Below are 22,245 nucleotides of genomic sequence, written 5' to 3' on the forward strand. Positions count from 1 at the left end.
AGAAAACTCCCTCACGGATTCCCCTCCACTGCTTCCTGGTCCTTGGTTGCAAGCAAAAAATTGTATTCGTACAGAGGAATGTGAAGGAGTAGTTTTTTTTTGGCATACAGTGTGCCTCTTCTGAACATCAACCGTTCAGCTCCAAATGCTTGCGTAGAACACTATGCACTGATGACATACGGTAGTTCTACGGAGCGCACGCATGCACACAGAGGCGTGCACGTATATATATATATATATATATATATGTATATATATATATATATATATCGGTAGCCTTTGCACGCGAAGTTGCGATTTTTGACAAATTTGTGTTGGGGAAGGAAGATACGGGCTTTGTTTGTAAGTGGAGTACAATTGTGACCTCACATCAAGCTGACGAAAGAATTTTATTTCGCTTCATCAAAGGCGGCTGTTGGTTTTCACCTCGCCTGGGCAGTCAATTCCACTGTGGTAGACTTTTCGTGTCGACTCCGCATTGCCCTCTGTTGCTGTTTGCAACCATACTGCTGTTCCTTCTCATGAACCACACGACTCTCTCTATTCGTAGTGACGGGAAAAAGAGATGACCGAAAGGATTGAGGAAGACACACAACACCCCCTGTAGCCTGCCGAAACTCTCAAAAGAGGTGAAGCCTGCATCTCGTGGTGTCGTCCTTTTGCACGCTATCTTTCCGTATATATATATATATATATATATATATATATATATATATGCACACGGTGTAGATAGCCAAAAGCCATGCTCACTGTGAAGAAAAAACAAAGACAATTACCAGACGAGGCACCCCCGACAAACGCAAACGCACAGGAGATGCATGCATACCCTGCAGACAATATTTAAATTCACATCTCTACTTATCTCTAAGTCGCTCTACCATCTACTCGGCTCCATCTTTCCCCGCACAAATATATATATATATACAGATATATATACGTATGCATGCGTGGATAATGACCTCAGAGCACTACAGAAACAACGAGAAACACACGGGCACTAGCGAAGAAGTTCACCCTGACTAGAGGGAATTCTGTGGTCCTTGACATCTTTCACTGAGATCGATTGCGGCTCCTGTGGACACAAAAGCGGGCAAATTGTGGAAAGAAATAGCCGAACGGAGAACATTCGGAAAACCCTGTCAATGCCTCTTTATTCGACATCAGAGTCCGATGTCTTGCTAGAAGCCGGCACCACTGAGTTGTAGTGCCCACCAGCTGCCAAGAGGTGGCGATGGAAGGTAAGGCGCAATGGCGATGACTCTTCAGGGAATTCCTCGCCCTATACACGAAGACACACATGGGAGAAACAACAGAGAGACAGAGATCAGGATTTGCGCAGGGAGCGGCAAAGATAGACTACTCTTTCCCGCAAGTGTATTGCTTATCGAAGCAGTGTGTGCCCTGCTTCAGTTCCTCTACATACATGTCACCCGCTTATAAAATGCACGCACGCATGCGTGCCAACACACACCCAAAGTCGAAACACTACACACATACACTGATGGAGATACAGACAACCTCGACATAAATAAAAAATGTGTATGCGACCGACTGCTCGTGAAATGCACGCAAAGCCCGTCGTCTGCGAAAACGACACATAGCACAATGCAGGACACAAGTAGAGACAATGATAGAGAACGCGACGAGAGCAACCTGCTCATGGTTGTCAAAAAAAGAATTCTCCGTCTGAAATGGCAGATACGACAAGCATACAAGGTGACTACCGGAATCGATTAAAAAAACCCAGCGAAACGCACACAAGTACGATCTGCCTACCCGGTGAAACTCAAACCACCATGCTCGCCCCTATCCATACAACTGCATTTATACGTATATATACATATATATATATATGTATATTTTTTATGTATTAGAGCGTATACACCTGCGTCTAGATATGCGTGTGTGTAGGCCTTACATAAGTGAGGAGGAGAAATTCTCCCTGATTCATTGTGGCAACTTGAATGCGTCGCTGGAGAACCTTGGCAATCACCTGCAACTCGACTTCTCCTCTGGAGCGAAAAAAACAGACACAAGGGCCGTGACAGAAAAGGGAGACCAGCGACGAAAATGCGAGTACACATGTCAGCAATTGACCTCCCTACTGAGAGGCAAAAGGCACTGTGGCTTTCACGATGTTCTCTCTGAAGGCGTCTCTGTGGGCAACTTCGGAGTAACAGGAAACGAAGGTACGCAAGCAGTTGCATTTACAGCGTGACTGCGTGCACATAGACAAGAAAACGAGAAACACATGTAAAAGACGGAGAGAAACGGGAACTGGCAGAACTGGTACATCTCTAACGATGTCTGTGAATCTCTCCTGATTGTTCCACCCTTCAGAAACAAATACATTTCCGTCAAGGGCCCCGAGCGTCTGGACTCGCGGATGTCGCACGGTCGTCGACGAATACTTTGACGAGCGGTTGCTCTGTGCATATTCCGACTAATTCCACTTCTACAGACGAAACAGATCCTCCTTCTTTAGACGCCCTCGGCTGGACAGGTGCCTGCTTTCACGCCTGTCGAGACACTTTCAGGTCCTTCTTTCTCTGGAATGTTTGCTCCTCCCACAGGTCGGCCTTCCTCCCCGCATCGCTGTGCTCGCCGCGCGTCCAGGGTCACGTTTTCTTCCCTTTCTCCTCAGCTTGCGCCTTCGCTCTGCTCACCCCCATTCAGCAGTGTTGCGGATCTTTCCGCAGTAATTCGCGAAGCCTGAGAAACGCAGAGCACGAAAAAGACGCAAGCCGAAGGTGACAACGGGAGAGAAAAGGAGCACAAGGCAGGACAACGGAACGAAGACGAATCGCATCCGCAGTCGCGGAGAAGCCGGTAAAAAAGAAAACAAACGAGCAAACACCGGAAAGAAGAAACCATGTCACAACCACATCTGTCTATACACAGCGTTCATTTCAAGCTTTGCAATCCTTCAGAATCTCCAGAGGACACCAGTGCCTCAACAACCTTCGTTACGTTTGCAGAATGACAGACAACGACAGGCCGGATGGTCTTGCACCGGATTGATGGGGAAAAACGCAGTGGCAGAAAAAACAACCTTCTGAGCCACAGTCAAGAAGAAAAACCTAGACCTACGTATGCATTGACAGACGCATATATCAACATACACGTCCACGTCTATTTCTGTGTTAGTGTATATGTATGTCAGCACCTATGTATATCCAAATATATATATATATATATATATAGAGAGAGAGAGAGAGTGTGTTGTGATACAGATATCCTGGCATATGTATTTGAATGCATAATGACAGTCCTCTGGATGTCCTCCCGCAAGCGTTCAGAAGACCGTCAAGCTGTAGAAAATGTGTGCATTCGAATTCGTGAAGAGGGTTTCTTGAGATGTACCTTGCTCAGTTTGAGCTGAATCGTCAAGGAAAGGCTGGAACTCCTCGCGGTTGGCTTCGAGAAAGTCCGCAACTTTGTCCCGCAACTGTTCAACAGCCCAAGTCGCGGGATGTTCGGGTGCAAACTCGACGCCTTGCGGAGAAATCTGTTGGAGCTGATGGCATACGCCTCTGAAAACGCAAAGAACGCGAGACTAAAACCTGTCCCTACGCAGTGTAGGAAACAAGAAACAAACACTCGAGAAACGAGCCATCGTTTTTGTCGCCTTCCGCCCCCCTCCACGTGTCTAGACACGTAAGTGGACACTGGCGGAAGTCTCTTTCAGGCTACAGGTGTACATACACCTTAACACGTCGACATGTTTATTTGCGCTTAAATGTTTCCATGCCGTGAAGCAGCAAAACGAACGACGTGGATTTGCTCAGTGCCGCTTGCCGTCCTAGGTGAGTTTAGAGCCAGTTACTTTCCCTGCAGGGAGAGAACTGTATTCGCACCGTTCTCTTTATCTTTCTTTCCCCCTCCGTCGATAGACATTTTCAGTGGCGGTGTGCATCTTATTTCCGCGACTAAACACCCTCCCTTTCACTCCCTTCCACGCATCCACGCGTCCTTCTCCACTGTTGAAGTGCATGCGTACGTCTCTGTCTTCTTCCCTGTTCTTTTTCTCCACAGAGTCTGCGATTTCGCGGAGAAGCCGACAAAGCCAAGAGCCCCTTCATCGAGAGATTCATTTTCATCTCAAGGCGACGAATACAGAACACCCTTGCCACGGTGACTCTGCGCTGGGAATTGCCGCGCCCGTGCCCACCTGTACATACAGTGCCCGTCAGCAGCGATGGAGTGAATGGCGAGGTTTCGCTTCTGCAGATGCGTTCGCAGAAGCTCCCACTCTACTTGACCCGGATCTGGACCTGCCTCTGGAAAACGCAGAAGACACAAAGACAGCGACACAGCAAAAGAACGAAAGAAAACAGAAATGTGGGTCCGCGGCCAAGACGAGAAGTGGAATGTGGATGGCGGAAGTTGCTCGGGAAAAGAAAAAAGGAAGCACAACTCTCGACTATCGTTTCTCCCATCATGTCGCACTGGACTGCACGCGCTTCCCTGCCACATGGATACCCTGCACCGCTTCACCCCCCACAAAATTTCCTGGAACCGTCGACCCTGAAGTCTGAGCGCATCTGCCGCTCTCGCTTCTCTATTTTACCTTCTCGTTCGAGCCTAAGAGCTTCTTCTCTCGCCTCGTCTTCTGTGCGTTTCTTCCTTCTGCGCTGCTGTGCCTTGGAAAGCTTTGCAGGCTCTCGGGCTCCGTCGCCGCCGTACAGCCTCAGCGAAGCGAAGGCGTTGACGACCGCGTCCGCGCTATCGCCTGGCGACGCGGTGACACCCGCGGTCGGTGCGCCGGTGTCTCGGCCCTGCGAGGCGCTGGCAGCCCCAGCAGCCACAGTGGTTTTTTCCGCGAAGACCCCTGCATTTTCTGTCTCTTCTCGCTCTCCGTTTATCTCCTGCTTCGCCTCCTCAGATTCTGCCTTCTCTGCATTCTTGGACAAAGCTGCGAGCTGTCTCTTGTGCGCAGCAACGAGGTCTGCTTCCTTCTGCCGAAACTCCAGCTCCAGGCGCTGCTTCTCTCCCTTCATCTTCGCCCCGGCAATCGCACGTTTACTCGCCGCTTGCAGGTCCTGGAAGAATGACAAAAACATTCTCGAAGAAGCCAGGATGCAGATGCGAAGTCAAAAGAGACTGCCCTAAGGCCGCTCGACTTTGTGCGAATTGCTGAGTTAATGCTCACACCTTATCTGGTACTGGATTACAATCCTGTCCCCACAGACACTCAACTGCATCATGCAAAATGTGATGTACGCCCGCCTGCACATTTCCACTGAAAAGGCTTCCAGGAGGACTCGGAAAACGCAGTGTGAGACAAGCCCCGAAATCCTCGCAGAAAAGACGCTATTCACCCGCAGAGGGAGCACCACATGCTCACGTCTAAAAATCGATGTAAATATATATATATATATAGGTATACAAAGTTATAAGCATGTATATACGTAAATGCTCTTTAGACATATATATACATACATATATATGTATATATGTATATATATGCAGGTCTGTATACAGGTTGCTGCACGTACGTGTACCTACATCTTAATGCGAGGCAGTTCTCAGAAAGTGGGCATGGGAACTAAACATAGATGGACGTATATTTACAGGAGGATAGACTTGATTATGCATGCGTGTTGATCTGAATGAGTTCATCCAAGAGGGAAGAAGGAATTGGAGCTAATTGCAAAGGGAGAAGGCGGAGAGACGAACCTTGATCTCCTTTCTTTGTTTCTGAAGAAGTTTTCTTCGACTGCCTCCTCCCTCTTCGCTCTCGCTCTCCGAAGGTTCTGCCCCAGGTCCCCACGAACTCGCAGCGCTGTTTTCCATCTCGCTTTTCTCTCTTCACTCCGTTATCTTCCTCGTCCTAGTTTCCTTCTCCTTCCTCTCCGCTCTTCACTTCTGTGCCTCCTTCCTGTTTTTCGCCGTCCTTTTCTTCGCCTTCCTCCTCTTCTTCCCTGTCCTTCTTTTCATCCGTCTTGCTGGTCCTCTTTTTCCTTCTCTCTTCTTCTTTCTGTCTCGTTTCGCTACTCAAGACGAGCGTCCTCTCTGTCTCCTGTCTCGCCTGTGCTTCGTGCGTGTTTGATGCTTTCCGAGGAAAAACGGGGGAGAAGGGGCGACAGATACATCGAGAGCCAGCTTCACGACGGGAGAAAGGAAACTGCGGAGGAAGCAAGTGACAGAAAACCCAGAAAAACGGGCAAACGAACAAAGACGAGATGTGTGCAGTGTCGAACACCGCCGAAAAGGGGAAAACCGACAAAAGGTGGCGGACAGGAAAACAAGAACATCCGACAATCAAGAAACCGCACGAGTGTATTGACACCTGGAAAACAGAAAACATGTCTTTCAAAACCATCTGGCAATCGCCTCTTGAAGAATCCTATCCGAGGGACGGTTGAACGCGTAAAGAACACGCGTTTTTTCATGCTGTGTGTCTCCTCTGCATGCGTTTTTCTGCGTTCTCTCACAAATCTCCTTCTCCACTCTAGAGATAAACTCCTGCAAATTCTTTCTGCTCTCCTCTCTTTTCTTTCTTCACTCAACGGGGAGGTTACGTTCTCTCAACTCTCACTTTTCTCCGTTCGGCTCCACTGTTCTTGTCCTCGCTGTCTCCCATGATCCACTGTCGAGACACCGCGAAAGTCCCGCCCTTGACTTTGTCTGCATGCGTCCAGAGACCTTGAAGAACAATCGATATCCTCTTTCTCGGCACGTGGAGTCTGTTGGGGAAGTAGAAAGATATGCGATGCAGATTCTTTCTCCATGATGCATCGCCCCCGCGTTGTTCTCATCGTGCATGCAGTCTAACAATACGTAGGAGAACGGCCTGGAGAGACAAGTCCTTTCGCAGATTCCCTAACCACCCAATTTGCAGTACACTGAGTGGTGTAGAAAACGATTCTCTCCCCTTGTCTGTTTTTCTTTCTCCCTTCCTCTTTCTCCCTTTCTTTCTCCCTTGTTTTCTCTTCCATCTGCCTTTCTTTCTCCTTCGTGTTCTCTTCTCTATCCCTTTCTGCCCCTCTCGTTTCCTCCTTTATCTCCATTCCTTTTTTATCCCTCTGTCACGTTTCTATCTCTTTTTGTCGCCGGGTTGTCCTCTGTTTTTCGCATTCGTCGCTTTCTCTCGTCTTTCTGTGTCTTCTGGTCTGGAAACGAGGGATTCCCCGACGTCTTCTCTTTTCCGTTGACTCAGATTGGACGTGAAGAACATCATTTCCTTCCGCGTTCTTCCCTGCGTCCGTCGGGTGTACATACACCTGAGCCTCGCTGCGCTGTGACCCGTCGCGAGACGTGTCGATCTGAGTCCGAAAATGAGTGAGACTTTTTGTTGACGTGGAACTGAAGGCTTCACCGAGGGCAGGGCGGCCTTCGCGTGCGCTTTCACACTGAATACTCTGTCTCTGTGGCCAGGCGCAAGCAACATGGAGTACAATTCCCTCTCGCGTCTCCTTCCGGTACGCGGAGCTGGGCCAGGCCCTCTTCTACGACCCGTTCGTTCCTCGTGCTTTGTCTCTGCACCTCAAAGAACTCGCCAAAAGGGCTGCGTCACTGCATGCAGATCACAAGCTGACAGAGCGGCTCGATGTCTATGTTTCCGGTGTCCAAGTGTAATCCGATACCGCACGTCGGGTGTACATACACCGCGTGTCGTTGGAGGTCGCACAGATGGGCCACGCCGCGGCGCCGTCTCCGTTTTTTCGGCGCGAAGAGACAGAAGAGACAAACTGAGGTGGTCAGTTTCACCGCGGGGTAATTCAGCGAAGGTGCTCCACCGTTTTCTTCCGGGTTGTGTGCTCGAACGTGGCGCGCGCTCTGTACCTGAGAATAGAATTCAATTCGTCGACGCAGAAAGTCCACCTCGTTTCTTCCAGCTTTCCTCACCTCTTATCAGTTTCCATTTTCGCAGACAGTCATGCAACCCCGTATCTCTTCGGGCTTCTCCGCGGATCTTCTCTTCGTCTGCGATCTCATCGTCTGTCTTCTCTGGTCCGATCCGCCTTCCGTCCTCTCTTCCTCCTCGTTCTCTCTCCTCCCTCCTTTCTTCCTCTTCTCTCAGTTTCAGCGCCTCTTTTGTTTCCTGTCTGAGTAGCCGCTCTTCTTCTTTTCACTCGCTTCGTCTTAGTCTCTCTGCCTCCAAGCGTCTTCCTTGTCTGGCTCTCGGCCACCCCCGAAACAGAGTTTCCTCCTCGAGTGCGTTTTTCGCGCGAGCGTATGCAGTTCCTGCCAGCGCCGCCGAAGCCTCCGCGAAGAAGGCAGAAGGCGGGAACCTTTTGAATGCAAAGTCAGGGGGGTTGTCGGCGCGCGGTCGCCGGGAGAATTTCCAGGCTCTTCGGTCAACAATGAGCAAGCGTTCCAAGCGTCCAGAAAAGCTGCATGCAGACGACGGAGGCCGACTATCTCCTTTTCAGACGCACGTAGAGTCTCCTGCGTCTCCTCTCGTTGCTTCCGCGTCTCAGAGGCCCTCGACAAAGACAGACCACAGAGCCCCGACGCCGCATTCTCCTCTGGCGTCTCGCTCTCCGACTGGCGGCCTCGGGAGAAGAACAGAAAACGAAGAGCAAGTGAAACAAAGGCGAACCGAGAAACCGATCTTCCGCGTCGAATTCCCCGAGGAACCGCGCTCGCCTGTTCTCCAGGCAGCGTCGTCGGTCTCTGCTCAGATTCGACTTATTCACGAACAACGGGCGCAAGTCCGCCGTCTGAAGAGGCGGCAAGTGGCGCCGCTGCCTCGAAAGCACTGGCTGTACATGCAGGCGAAGCGACTCGAAGAAATGGACGCGAAAGCGGCCTCGGCTTCGCGGCTTCGAGTGTCTACTTTGTCTCCCCAGGGCAACGAGGCGTGGGCTGGAGCGCCAGAAGGCAAGGCGGAAGAAACGGCCGCTCAGTCGATTTTCGCAGAAGACGGAGGAGACATCGACCAGCAGATTCGCGCCTGGAGGAGACGAAAGGGCCTGCCGGAGGATGGAGAGGAGGAAACTAACAAAGAGCGACGACGGCGACTGAGAGCAGAGAAACTGCGAGAGATGAAGAGGAAAGTTCGATGGGAACTGCCGACAGTGGAAACAACAGAGACGGGCGGAGCTTCTGGCGCTTCAACCCAGACTCATCCCGCCTTCGACGCGATGCTCTCCTCCTCAGCTCCCAGTCTGAACCGTGTCATTCAACTCGAAGAGGTTTCTTCTTCCTCTTCGTCTCCTTCGTCTTCGTCTCCTTCGGCTTCTCCTTCTGCTCCAGAGAAGGTTTGTTTCACATGGGAGTGGCAAGAAGGCCAAGAGGCTCCTGTGGAGACGGCGGCGGAGAGCGCACAAGACGAGGCGCGCGCGAGCGAGAGGAGAGGACGAGGACGGAGGGAACGGAGAGCAGAAGTCCTCGCGAATCGCCAAGCTGCTTCCCTAGAGGCGCCGCCCCACTGGCTGGCGAAGAAGAAAGTCGAGCCCCACCGCTTTATGGCGCAACTTGGCTTGACTGAAGTGCCCCAGGCCTCACATGACTGCATGCACCCGCGTTCCGACAGTGGAAACGCTTCTGGGGAGACACGAGAGGCAGAGCTGAGGAACTCCAAGCTGGAGGTTGTCGACGGAGACGAAGGCAGCGCACACGGCACTCCCAGTGTCTTTTCGTCAGAGGAAAACGTTTGCGCGAAAAGAGAAATGATAGACGCGAACCGAATGGCGAGTGATGATGAGAAGACACCGCATCCTAAAGGCCGCGCATCAGAGAGACCAGCCGACCTCTCAGTGTCTCCTTCGTCCTCTCTCTCTTCGTCATCGCACGCCGTGTCTGTTTCTTCGCTTCCCTCCTCTATCGCAGTGCCCGAATCTGGGCTAATTCCGATGTCTCCTTCTTCCTCAGGTCGCGCGGATTCGGATCGTTTCGCGGAAGGTTTGCTGGACTCGGGAGCGAGTTTAGTTCGGCAGTTGAAGCGGCGAGCTCTGCAGTACGAAGCGACAGGCGTGGACCCTTCGCTTCTGGACACTTGGGCGTCTTCTGTGGGATACTTCCCTGGACTCGAGCGACACCAGCGGGAGCAGGAGATGCGCCAGCTGGCGCCACTGAGCTTTCAGAGCCTCCTGGAGTCCGGCCGTGGGTCTACGAAGAACTTCAACTCTTTGATCAAGGCAAAGGTTTTCTTTTCAGACACAGCAGCTGCTCTCGACGTCCTCGAGAAGATGGCTCGTCACGGCTTCCCCCCTGACGAGGAGTCCTTCGTCCACCTGATTGGCGGCGCCGCACGCAGGGGAGACAGTGCATGCGCGCGCATGCTCTTCCTGAAGATGCGGGCGACTCTCTCCTCGCCTCCCTCTGCTCGCGTGTACGCTGCCCTCATTCAAGCTCACGTGGCTGCGCAGGATCTCCCTTCCGCGTTTGCGCTTTTGAGGAAGATGGAGGACGAGCACATCCCTGCGGACTGCGTGGTGTACACGGTGCTTATTGATGGACTGGTTCGAGCAAAGAAAATCAGAAAAGCCTGGCGAACGTTTTGGACGATGAGAACCTGGAAAGGCTTGGAGCCCGACGAGGTCCTGTTCACCGTGATGATCAAAGCATGTGCTGTGAGGGGGGAAGCTGAACGCGCGATCAACCTCCTCGACGACATGAGGGCCTCGGGACTCCACCCGACAGACGTGACTTACGCGGAACTCATGCATGCATGCTGCGACAGAAAAGACTTCGCGTCCAAGTGCTTCCACTTTTACCACCAAATGCTCGCAGAAGACATGCCTATCACGCTCCCCGTCTACGCCTTCCTCCTCAGGGTACACCACGCAGAGAGCGACTGAAGGAAACGAGTTTGTCTGTTTGTAGAAACGTGGATCTGCGGCTCGCTTGTAAAAGTGAATCTGCGTTTGTCTGTATAGAATCGCATATGTCTGCGTCTTCACGAAGTGAATACGCCGGTGTTTGGATAAAAGTCGGCAGGTGTGTCTCTGAACACTAGAAGATAGGCATTTGTGTGTACAAAAGGACGTGTCTCTGCAGGTTAACGAATGGGTGTTGGCTTGTATACAAATGTATACGCTTTTGTATGTATAGATGTGCAAAGATACATTATTGTACAGGTTTTGAGGTGCCTGAATAGCTGGTATCCATGTGGCACATCTATCTAGATGTATAAGTCGGTAAATACATAGTTGTCTAGAAGCATAATTGTGTCGGCAAAATGCATGTGAAAAGGATAATTGTCTAGACCAGACATGGTGACCGGTAGGAGCGTTCTGTGCCGCTTTACGTTCCGTGTTAGCAAACGTCTCTCGTGTATGCGGAACTCAAGGAGCCAGAAGTCCCTGTCCTGTAAACGAACGAAACGAAGTTCGTGCTGTTTAGTTTAATGAATGCGCAACGAAATAAATCAGGCTGGCACTGTGTAATTAGCGTTGCGCTGCGGTTCTATTGCACACCACTGAGGCTACGCAGTTACGCTTTCGGGCTCGTCAGTGTCTCTCGCAACCAGCTGAGTTCTTCTTGTATGGTAACTGTGTCAGCTGCCACTTACCGTTTGCTGCATGTCCTTTGCTCCTGACCATTAAAGCTACCTTTGTCGTTTCCAGTGGTCCCTTGATTTCGTGCTCCTCGTCTTCTTTTCACTTTCCATGTTCGTCGGCATGGTTCCCTTCCGACCTTTCGATTTTAGACTCCCACAGCTTCTTGCGTTTTCCTCGACTTGTCAGGCGTTTGCTGTCGAGGTCAGCCTGTCGCTCGCTGTCTTCCCGTCGAGTCGCCTTGAGTTTCCTCATTTTCTCCTTTCCTTGTTTTTGCATACGTTTGAGTTCAATCTCCCACCTCGTTTCCTTCTGTTACCTTACTTTCGTATTCTCAACCGTTTTCGCCGGTCCCTCTACCACTCTCTGCTCCTCCATGTATCTCCCGTGTCACCACTGTCGTCTCCGTTTCCCGCAAATCTCGATGTGTCTCCTTGCCCTCTGTCTCCCCTCAGTCTGGTTTGTCTCTTTGCTGTCTCCGTTCTGCAGGCGTGCGCAGCCCAGGGGAATGTGAAGCGCGCAAAGGACGTCGTACGTCAGATGGTTCGTGAAAACGTTTCTTTTTCGTCCTACATGTACACCTTGGTGATTCGCGTGTTCGCCTCCGCAATGCGTCTGCCAAGAGTCAGCGACGCCGAGCGAATTGCGAATCTGCGGTACGCCTGGCACCTCGTTCAAGATATGCGCGCAAAAGGCGTCGAAATAGAAACAAAGACGCTCAATGCGTTGCTCGAGGTCTACATCGCGGGAGGCTTCTCCCAGTATGCTGTCGAAATGCTGAAGCAGTACCACGTCCTCGGCTGCGAACCGGACATCTACACCTACAAAGCTCTCCTCACGTAGGAAAGAAAATGGCTGGAAAAAACTCAAAACCGTCTGGATCGACGACGGCTGTGTGTACGCGGCTCGCATAGCACATCTGTATACGCAGACCAATTCCAAACACTATATGCACATACAGACACATATGTAGACATGTACATATATATACATAAGCAAACGTATACATATATATATATATATATATATATATATATATGCTTATACACGTGAACATACGAATGTTCGCGTGTGTTGCTAGACGTCTCTTCTGGGGTCATGCTCGCGGACAGTTGGACCTTACAAGATAGGTCGACAGGCAGATAGAGCCAACATTATCGCTACAGGCCTAGAGAAAACGGCACCATATCTAGATGAAGACAGATCTCTGAACGGGATATCGAGATAGCACTGAGTGGTGGACGAATTCTCAAACTCCACAATCAATGTCGATCCCGTCTCGTGGACTGTGGAGGCCTTTATCGAAGTGCCCCTCTGTCTTCACCGCATGCTGTTCCTACTTTTTCATTTCTTTCCCCGAGTCGCTACGTCTCTATTGCCCTTCTCTCCACTTGCTCTTTTAGGATGTTCGCCAGAGACTTGAAAGATGTGGGTCGTTTTTTCGCGCTCTGGGACTTCATGAGGCGCCACACGTCGCTGTCGCCGCCACCGGCGTTGCTTCATTTGGCTCTGAGCACAGCCATGGATTCTCAGTCGGCGAGCAGAACGGTGAAGGTTCTCCAAGAGATGTACGCGTTGAAGGTGTTTCCTACTCCGCATTTGACGGACCGACTGGCGCGCGTGGGCCGCGAGATCACGGCAATTCACGAGATGATTGGTCTGTTCGTGAAGCTGCAGAAACAAGACGTCTTTGACAAGAACCGAAAGGAGCAGCAGCTGCTTCAGACGCAGATCGACGAACACGAACTGAAGGTCTTTGCGGAACGCGGAGTACCCCTCAAGGGCGACGCGACCCCTGAGCAAGAGGTCCGGAAAGAGTTCTTCGACAAGCAAGACAAACTGAAAAAGGCAAAATTTGGAGGCAACCGCAGGCCGTGGTTGCCTCTCGGAGAGTTCCTCCAGTCCAAGCAGAAGGGCGGCGAAGCCTACGCAAAAAGACACGACCGGCCAAGACCCCCTCCCGAAGTCGATGCATGAATAGACAGATAGATCTTTTCCACTCCAAAAGGCGTTTCTCGACAACGCATGCAAAGACACACAGAAGTCGCCTGTCCAGTGGACAACGACAGATGTATCTCTATGCACCTGTACACCTCTATATCTTTTGGGAGCGCTGTACTGTATATTGGGATACATGCAGGTGGGAGGATGCAGATATGATGTTCGTTGGTCGTTCGTGTGCGTTTACGCAGCGCGTATGATAAAAATAACTGCATTACTCAATTTCGCATGAATATCACAGTTTATTGGGGTTTTGTAAGTTCAGGAACAACGGGTCCGTCGAACACTCTCTTTCGGTCGTCTTTGATGCCGTTTGTTGTCCTGTTTTTCTTTGAGCACACTCTGCTCGCTTCTGTTGGGTGTGTGGAAATCCCCTTTTTTCGTTTGCGATACCCAACGAATGCCAAGTGTAATCGTCAGCGCGGCGTCGGCCGTCTGCCCTCGCCTCTCTCATTTCTCTCAATTCCGGCCAGCCTCAGGTCTACGCGGCCTCTGCATTTGCTTCCTGTCTAGCACGGAACTTGGGTCTGGCAAGTCAAGACCTTGAAGATGTAAACGAGAGTCCAACTCGTAGCGCAGAGGAGTTCCTCGGGAAGCTTCGGCGGAGACTACTTGCAGACACTGGAAGAAACGAAAGCAAGCTATGAAAGCAATTTACAGAGGCAGAAGGCACTGCAGTTCTTTTTCGCAGTCGCTTTACGCATGATGCGTGCAGTCACTCGCACGGAGCAAACCTGAAAGTGGGCGTCTCGTGGAAGGAAGAAACTCGATGAGGCACAGAAAAAGATGCGCAAAGCAAATCGAAAAAACCGAATACCTTATCGATTCCGCGTGACTTCGACAGAGGGCAGACCGGTGGTATGTCCGAGCACAAACACTTCCCGAGGAAATAGCTTCCAGTGCAGTTTTGCCGCTTTCGAAGTCGTTTAGCATGACTAGATTTTCAGAAACGACAGACAGACGTCACGATTCAGGAGCCGTTGGCACAGAATCTCGAACCTGACCCGCATGAAGTGAATTACGTAAAACAAGGATGATCTGCGGGTTTGATTCGCGCCTAGAGAAAGTCGGGAGGTGTGAGAGCACCTACACACTCTGTAGGCAACGTCGGCGTTCGGATGTGTGTGTGTGGGGGGGGGGGGGGGAAACGAGCTCTCGAGTTCTTCAACTAGCCGCTAGTGTTCCTCTTTGTGTCGACAGTTTGCGTGCATGGTTACTGGTGCACTGCAGCTCGAAACGCCGGACCCTGAACTTCCAGTTTTCGAGTAGGCTTATGCGTAATCAAACGAAAAAAGGTGGAACACGAAACATCATGGCGGCGTGAAAGGAAAATGTATGAAACGATGAAGGGTGAACTCTCGCATGAGACCTTGTGCTCCGACGCGACTCCAAGTCTCTCGGTTCAGTATTTGGAGACACCCACAGAGCGCCAGGCGACTTCTCCAACTTCGTGTTCCAAAAGTGTGTCTTCGAAAGAAAGGCAGTCAGCTCACTCTTGTGATGAATCACGAGAATAATGTTGACAGATCGGTTGTTGCTCGAAATCATGCCGCGAAAGAGACCTCCCCGCAAACGGTCCTCACGTCAAGCAATCCTTCTTTGAATCCACTGCGCCATTTGTTTTCACGAGTACTCCATAGAACCCGCAAACCTTCCAGTTCTTTTCGTTTCCGCCGCAGAATGGTGCATTCTTTTCTGCTCATCAGCTCATGCCACAAACGCACCCGATCTCTCTCCCACCCTAGACAAGAAGGTGTCCAGAAAAACAAAGGGCTTCTCTCCCAACGGCGTTCCCGCCGCCTATCGTTGGAACTACGCCGTTTGTTCGCAGTTCAAACGAGGGGAAGAAGCGTGAGCGGCAGAGTCTCTCTCTTAATCAAAGCCGGGGTTCGTACATCGAGGAGAGGAGCCAACGCCATTTGTCAAAGCTGCGAACTTTGTCTCCTCTTTCGTGTGAAAGAAAGAGTTCCCCACGCCTCGTTCCGCGCCTAGGCCTCAGATTTTGCGGCGGTTTCTCCGGTCTTTTCGGTGGAGGGCCGAGGTGCACAGAAGCGCGCGCCACACTTCCACAACTTCCAGGTCCGATCGAAGCCGACGCTCGCGAGAGTTTCCCCGCCCTTCATCACGTCCATGCTCATCACTCTGCCCTCATGCGCGGCAAGCGTCTTCAGACACGCAAAGTCGTTCACGCTCCAAACTTTGACGAGGCCATCGAACGACGACGTGTACATGCACCTGCCGTACACGGGCTCGAACAGGACCTCCGTGACCAGTTTGTTGTGCGCGAGAACGGTGGTCACTACGTTTGAACTCGGTTTGTTGCTGTGAGAGGAACTGCCCGGGTGCGGGCCGTGGTTCGAGCCAGCGAGGCTGCTCTGAGACTGTTTGCTCAGCCCCTTGCGCAGATCCCAAATCTTCACCGAGTGGTCGTCCGACGCCGTCGCCACGAGATTCCCCAAGATTGGGTGAAACGCAGCCGAAACGACTTGTTTCACGTGACCCACGAGAGGCATAACTGTCCGGCCAGTACGCAGATCCCACACTCGCACGACCCCCGACAGATCCGTGGTGGCAATCAGCGAGCCGTCGGGGTGTATGGACACCCCGTACACCGCCGCAGCGTGGCCTTCCTGGGGAGCAGACAAAAGGAAGCCAGAAAACAAAGAGTCTTGCGACTGAACAGAGAAGCGCGATGCACAGGACGGGGGAAACGAGCAAAGAAAAAAAAACGTCCGAAACGTAAGAAACTGGGATAAAGGCCCGCACGCCGGGGGGCGCAGGAGAGCTGACGCGAAATCGAGGCTTCGGCGCAGACACGCATGCACCACACCATGAAAAGCACAGAGAGCGAGCATCACCGACTGAAAAGCTCAACTCATCCAAGAAACACCAAGAATGCATACACAACAACGACGGATACAGTCAGTAAAACAGCTACCACGCATGTACACATAAATACACACATATCAAATACACACACGGACAGATATAGATATAGATAGATATAGATACATATAGGGAATTGCCTGAGGAGGCATAGACCTGCAGACGCCTGCATGTTCACCTGCACTTGCCACGCTGCAGTGGCGCGCCGTCACTGTGCAGCTCTTGTGTGCTCAAGTGTCCTGTACATGCGTGTACTTCCATGTAGGTTTCTGGATATGCAGCAGAAAACCCGGTACATTATTCGCCTCGAAGTCAAACTTGTATGGTGTGGAAGCAGAAAGTCTGTTTCGCGTGCCGCCTCTTGAGCATCGCCTACCTGGAGGAGAAGTTCTTGCTGTTTTTCAACGTCCCACAGTCTCCAGGTTTCATCGTGAGAAGTCGAAGCCAGGAAGCGCCCCGAGGGATGGAAAGCCACGCGGTTGACTCGATCTTCGTGACCCTCCAGCTTGCAGACCAGCAGCTCTCGACTGTTCTGGTTGCTGCTTGAAGTTTTTGCAGAAGACGCCAGGCCAGCACAATTCCGCGGCTGCAGGCGGTGAATATCCCACAAACAGATCCCCCCGTCCGCACCGCCACTCGCCAGAAGCAGGGGAACGCCGCCCTGACAAAAGCGGAAGTAACACTCACAGCATGCAGAATTTTGGAGACGCATTTCAGTCGATAAGTGGGGATCCCTGGCCTCGCTTTTCGCGTCTCCTGCACGGCTTCTTCCTCTCCGTGTTCCTGTGGTCTGGCGATGCCTGCGGTCGGCTCTATTTCTTGAATCGTGCAGACCACAGAACGCGTCCAAATAGAGGCAGGCAGGAATTTTTGACACTACGGGAGACACAAGAGCCAGATCGAGAGATAAATGCAGAAACATCAACAGACACAGTGGACAGAAAAAGAAAAGCAGTTGACAGATCTAGAAAAATCGACTAATAGAGACCGGTTGGCATGCTTGCCCATGTCGACGAAACGCGTAGCTGTTGAAACAACCGTATTCGTGTCCTAGCATTTCTCGAGCGTCAATCCCGTATTTGCATGCAGATCCCAAAACAGAACAGGTCGCAACTTCGATCTCCACACAAACGCACGAAGATGCACGAGAAGAGAAGGTCTCACCTTTTCGACTTTGTCGCTGTCTGACGGGGCCTCTCCCTCTGGAGTGTCTCTCCAGGCAAGCGCATGCACGCGTCCTGTGTGGCCTCTCAGTTCCAGCAAAAGCTCCCCTTCTTGTGCTGACCAGAGTTTCACGACTTCGTTCCAGCTGCTGGTAGCAAGGAACTGAGAGTCTCCACCCCACGACTCCTGCAAGTGGGGATCCGCGATTAGGTCCGATGCCTTTTCTCCCAAGCAACTCACGCCCTCTTCCCTCGCCGCCTTCCTTCTGTCTGCCTCGGCCGTATCGGACTCTCCACGCTCTGTCTTTACTCGCTTCAACGGCGCCTCACCCGTCTCCTCGCTTCCTTCTTCCGTGGCTTTCGTCGCGATGTCAGGGCGCGAAGAGAAACGGAGAAGACGCGAGCTTCCTGGGGAGAATCTGCAGCACGTGAGCGGACGGTCGTCGCCAACCTGCGATGCACGGACAGCTAGCTGGCTTTGCAGGTGAGAGCAAAACTGGCAAACGCGCCGCAGAACGGAGTCCTTTGGCAGAGGCGAGAGAGAAGGGGAGGAAGCAGAGGGAAGCAGCAACGCGGCCTGAGACTTGAAAGACAGAGGCTTCGGTACGTCCCGCTTCAGCTGCTGCTCCTGTCGCAGTCGCAGACGCGCGCGCCGCACGCTGTCCCCGAACATAAGCCGACGGGCTTCGAGGAGCGACTCCGTTCCCTCCGTGAAGAAAAGTTCGTCCTCCGCCACGTCTTCCGCTGAGGCCTCTTCGACGCGCGCCGCTCGCGAGAGCGATTCGTCCTCCAGCGTAAAGTTTTGCAGCTCCTCCGGAGAGAGGGAGACACCTTCCGCGAAGAGAACCTTCAGTCGCTGTCTCCGTTCGAAAGGGCCCTCGCCAAAGAGACAGATCGGGTGTCCGAGTGCGCGCAAAACTCTGACAGCGAGAATAAAGGAATCAGAGAGAAAAGAAACCGACGGAAAGGACTTCAAAAAGAAAAACGAACGAAAACAGATATAAAGACCCGTGCCGCTCTGCGCCGAACGGTCCATCAGTACAGCTGTATATATATATATATATATATATTATATTTGTATATAAATAGTATACATCTATATATAAATTAGATATATATATATGCATAAATTATACAAATATATATATATATATATAGATAGATAGATAGATAGATAGATGGATAGATAGATAGATATACTATATATTGGTCATTTACAGTGCATTACTGTAGCGACAGAGTTTGGCGGATTTGCCGACAGATGTGGATGTAACGGAGTACAGAGCTGTTTGGGGTACTCATCTAGCGCTTTTCGTATGGAATCGTATCCATTCACATCAGTGCACGTACATGTGAGAATCAGTGAGACGGTGAGCACCTGAGAAGCAGGATTCGCTGTTCCCCTTACTTTCTGACAGTGCGGTCGTGCGTCGGACAGACCGCTTGGAAGTTCGAGGCTTTTTGCTGGACTTCGAAACGCTTCAAAAGCTCCTGTTGCTTCTGCACAGCAGGTTCTTCTCCGTCGTCGGGTGGCGATGCGTCAACTTCGCCCACAACGTCTGAGACAGCTGCAACTCCCTCAGGCGCTGCAGCAGAGACTGGGCCGAAGTAAATGTGAGATTTTTCTCGAGGTCCATCGTGGAAGCTTTTCGCGACCCCGGGCGCTTGGCCGCTGCCAGCTGGCGACGCAGACTCCATCTGGGGCAGCGCTGAAATGAAACGCCTCGCTGCGCGACTTCGCGTGGTGGAACGAACGCTCTTGCGGAGTTCTCCACTCCGGTGTGCGACCTCGAAGGTCTCTGTTTACCGGGTCCAAGTGCACTGGATTGGCAGAGCACAGATGGAGTGGGCTGTCTTCTTCTGGACTGCAATCGCTTGGCCGCACAGAGGGAACAAAGATCATCAGGGCAACGGGGAACCTTGCGCGGCACCGCGCTTTGAGTACAGCCGGACGCAGCAAGTAGGGAATCTTTGGCAGGAGAAGACGAGTTCTGCACCTTCGCTCGCAGTGAAAAGCAGGAGAACGAGACAGGCACTCGAAAGCTGGAGGAGAAGGGGAAGGGAGGCGGTGACACGCGCTGTTGGTGTCAGCAGAGAAAAAGACTTTTGAATGGATGTAGGCGTGTGTAACGCCTTTCCCTGAAAGTCACGGTGGGCGTCAAGTTAGATGGGGAGAATGCAGAAAGAGACTTCGCCTCTGCGGAAACGCGCAGGAGAAGAAAGAGTGGATCTCACACGACGTAACGCAGAGAAAAAGACTCGTCTTAACACGAGAACTCTACCGTTGGATGGCCGCAGTTCTTCTCGCTGGTGAGAAGGAACGCAACTTAGACGAATGCGGGTATAACACCGCATGCGACGGACTGGAGTCCGCAAAACAACCAAGAACGAAAAGATCTGTGGCGGACACAAGCCGCTAAAATCGCTTACTGCAACCGAAGGCAAACGAGAAAGAAGGGCGGCGAAGAAACGTGTGTCCGCGTACGAAAGACGCAGACCGCAGGACTTCACAGAAAACAGAACGTGACCGTTTCTAGCGCACCAATCAGAGAGTGGTAGATTCAAAAGAAAACTTCCTTGTTGAGTGGATCTCGGTTCCTTCAGAGAGATGGTAGTCTGACAATTTAGATCCACAACGAAAAGGGGGCTGAGAATTTCCGGAACGCCCTTCCCAAGCTCAAAAGGAAACAGACGAAATTCTGCGTCTGCGAATCGCTCAGGCACTCCTTTGTGTTGTTCCTTCTTCGGAAGAAAGCGTGCTTCGATGGTAAGTGAGGGCTTCCTCGCGCTTTTATCGCGGCATGTCCACAGAAATGCGGGGGGAAAACTAGCGTCAGTTCAGTCGGGAACGGAAACGCCACGCCTTCCAATCGAAAGTTGGAGTGCGTGAAAAAAAGGGAGTTTGCCACTGCAATCCAGAGCGTTTCGAATTTCCCTGGTCAGCAAGGAGCAGGAGTTTCTCGGCGGCATGCATGGGGAGGGAGACTGAGGACGATAAAAAGTAAGAAGTTCCCTCCACGTTACACCTTTCTCGAGACAGAAAACTGTGTGACCGCCGAACTACTTTGCTTTAGTGAAACAAACGGTAAGACATGGTGTCTGAGTGGTCCACAAACGCTGAAAGTCGTGGTAAAATCCCAGCAGGGTTTTTTCGTTGGGGATGTGCATGCGTGCAAGCAGAAGCGGTGTGCCGTCTCGAAGCTGCTCAACCGCCAACGCATCTTTGCAGAAGCAAGGGCTTGTAGGAAAATGGAGGAGGTGCATTTCTGTGAAATGGGTATCTACACGAAGTCAAGACTGAAAGGAAGGAACTGTATTCGGGCGTGGCGTGTGCTTCTCCTATGAGGCGTCTACGAGTTGGGGTAATAAGGCCTTCTGTTGACAACCCTGCAGGGGTATAGATACTGCGCTTAAAGCTGGCTTCGATTTGCATATGGTAACGACAAACGTTAAATGTCTATCGACCTTAGTTGGATCCCTTTTACAGGCGGCGTTTAGTTCTATGGTACGATAACACCAGGGAATGGTGTGCCTCATTCGCTGTGCTCCTTTCTCGCGCCATCTTCAAATGGGCACGTTTTTGACACTGTTCCTTGCCGGATTCGAGATACACATGGAACAACGAACGCCACGCTCTGCAGGTGCCACATTTACATCCTTTTCCAAACGAAGAACACAGCTTCTGCAAAATGTCTTTTGCTTCCAGCTTGCAGCCTGGGATTCAGGTGTAAATGTTCGATGGCAACGACGGAAAACGACTACTCCGATGATAGTACCAGCAGCACCATCGTAATGCGAGTAATAATCTCTGAGAAAGGATTATTTCTAAGCGCTTTATGGGGAATAGTAATACGAGTTGGAATAGGAGTTTCCAAGCAGGCATGAATGTCAATAGGGCATTGGGCGGTGCCTGCGTGTTTGACGGTATTTCCAAGGAAGGTGCATCTCTTGTGGTTCGAGAGCTCTCTGTATGAATCAAAAGTTCATCTGGCTGCTCGTCTGTGCACAGTGCCGATTGTTGAAGCCTCACTTGTGCGCGGTTTTTGTCATTGACTCTCCATCTCTTGGGTCTCGAGAGAGAATGAACACGATATTTTTTGAGAACGGGGTGTGGACTTAAGCATCAGCCCTGAAAGTTTGAGACTGCTCCTGCAGCAGATCGTCATATGGTGTACGCCCATCCTTTTTCTGGTAGTCGTGCAGCATGCTCAGCTGCAAACAGATAGAAATTCACGTCTGACCTTGGTAAAAGAACTGAGTCTACGCAAGGTTCCACATGGCTTGTCGGTCGCAGTCGCGCAGTATGATAGACGCTCAGATCAGGGGACCTTCGGGACGTTGACGGTAGTGGGAATTAGACGTTTTCCATCTCACGCGTTCAGCATTTGCATTCCAGATGCATTACAGAGGGTTCCGTGAAAATCGAACTTAAAAGTAGGCATCGTCTCCGTACAGATGATCCGAGATCCGGAACTTGATAATCGGATAAACAGAGGCACTGTAGTAGAGGGAGGGCAAGTCTCGCTATCCGGAACTCTCGACATGCTGTCCAGTAGCCATTGGAGAATGGCGCTCGCGAACGACCAACCCTAGCAAATGGGCGTAGTCCAATGAGTGCATGGCGTCTGTGGGATACCACATGACATGCTTCCTTTACTGAGATCGCAGGCTCTGACGGTGACGAATCGATGACCTTTTTGACTACTTTAGGATTCCAGCAGCTGAGGTTAAATGCTCCACGTAAT

The 22,245-nt window shown here is 51.5% G+C and overlaps 4 protein-coding genes across 4 annotated transcripts; 2 read left to right on the forward strand and 2 right to left on the reverse strand.

The window, feature by feature from the left end:
- Nucleotides 1-803: 803 nt before the first annotated feature.
- TGME49_243510 (OTU family cysteine protease) lies at nt 804-6,308 on the reverse strand. The gene is made up of 7 exons (XM_018780678.1): nt 5,680-6,308; nt 4,571-5,042; nt 4,172-4,280; nt 3,364-3,533; nt 2,667-2,712; nt 1,919-2,012; nt 804-1,279 (listed from the first exon to the last, which is right to left on the reverse strand). The coding sequence occupies exons 1-7, from the start codon at nt 5,794-5,796 to the stop codon at nt 1,151-1,153; spliced, it is 1,137 nt and encodes a 378-aa protein (XP_018637514.1). The 5' UTR covers nt 5,797-6,308; the 3' UTR covers nt 804-1,150.
- Nucleotides 6,052-6,892, forward strand: TGME49_243520 (hypothetical protein; the record flags this gene model as incomplete). The annotated part of the gene is made up of 1 exon (XM_002366810.2): nt 6,052-6,892. The coding sequence occupies one exon, from the start codon at nt 6,052-6,054 to the stop codon at nt 6,586-6,588; it is 537 nt and encodes a 178-aa protein (XP_002366851.1). The 3' UTR covers nt 6,589-6,892.
- A 21-nt stretch (nt 6,893-6,913) lies between these two features.
- TGME49_243530 (pentatricopeptide repeat domain-containing protein) lies at nt 6,914-13,825 on the forward strand. The gene is made up of 3 exons (XM_002366811.2): nt 6,914-10,727; nt 11,940-12,289; nt 12,854-13,825. The coding sequence occupies exons 1-3, from the start codon at nt 7,392-7,394 to the stop codon at nt 13,425-13,427; spliced, it is 4,260 nt and encodes a 1,419-aa protein (XP_002366852.2). The 5' UTR covers nt 6,914-7,391; the 3' UTR covers nt 13,428-13,825.
- Nucleotides 13,826-14,766: 941 nt separating this feature from the next.
- Nucleotides 14,767-20,584, reverse strand: TGME49_243540 (WD domain, G-beta repeat-containing protein). Its single transcript, XM_002366812.2, has 4 exons — nt 18,909-20,584; nt 17,502-18,420; nt 16,714-16,998; nt 14,767-16,081 (listed from the first exon to the last, which is right to left on the reverse strand). The coding sequence occupies exons 1-4, from the start codon at nt 19,196-19,198 to the stop codon at nt 15,440-15,442; spliced, it is 2,136 nt and encodes a 711-aa protein (XP_002366853.1). The 5' UTR covers nt 19,199-20,584; the 3' UTR covers nt 14,767-15,439.
- Nucleotides 20,585-22,245: the final 1,661 nt, after the last annotated feature.

Source organism: Toxoplasma gondii, chromosome VI (genome assembly GCF_000006565.2).
Source record: "Toxoplasma gondii ME49 chromosome VI, whole genome shotgun sequence".
Taxonomy (NCBI): domain Eukaryota; phylum Apicomplexa; class Conoidasida; order Eucoccidiorida; family Sarcocystidae; genus Toxoplasma; species Toxoplasma gondii.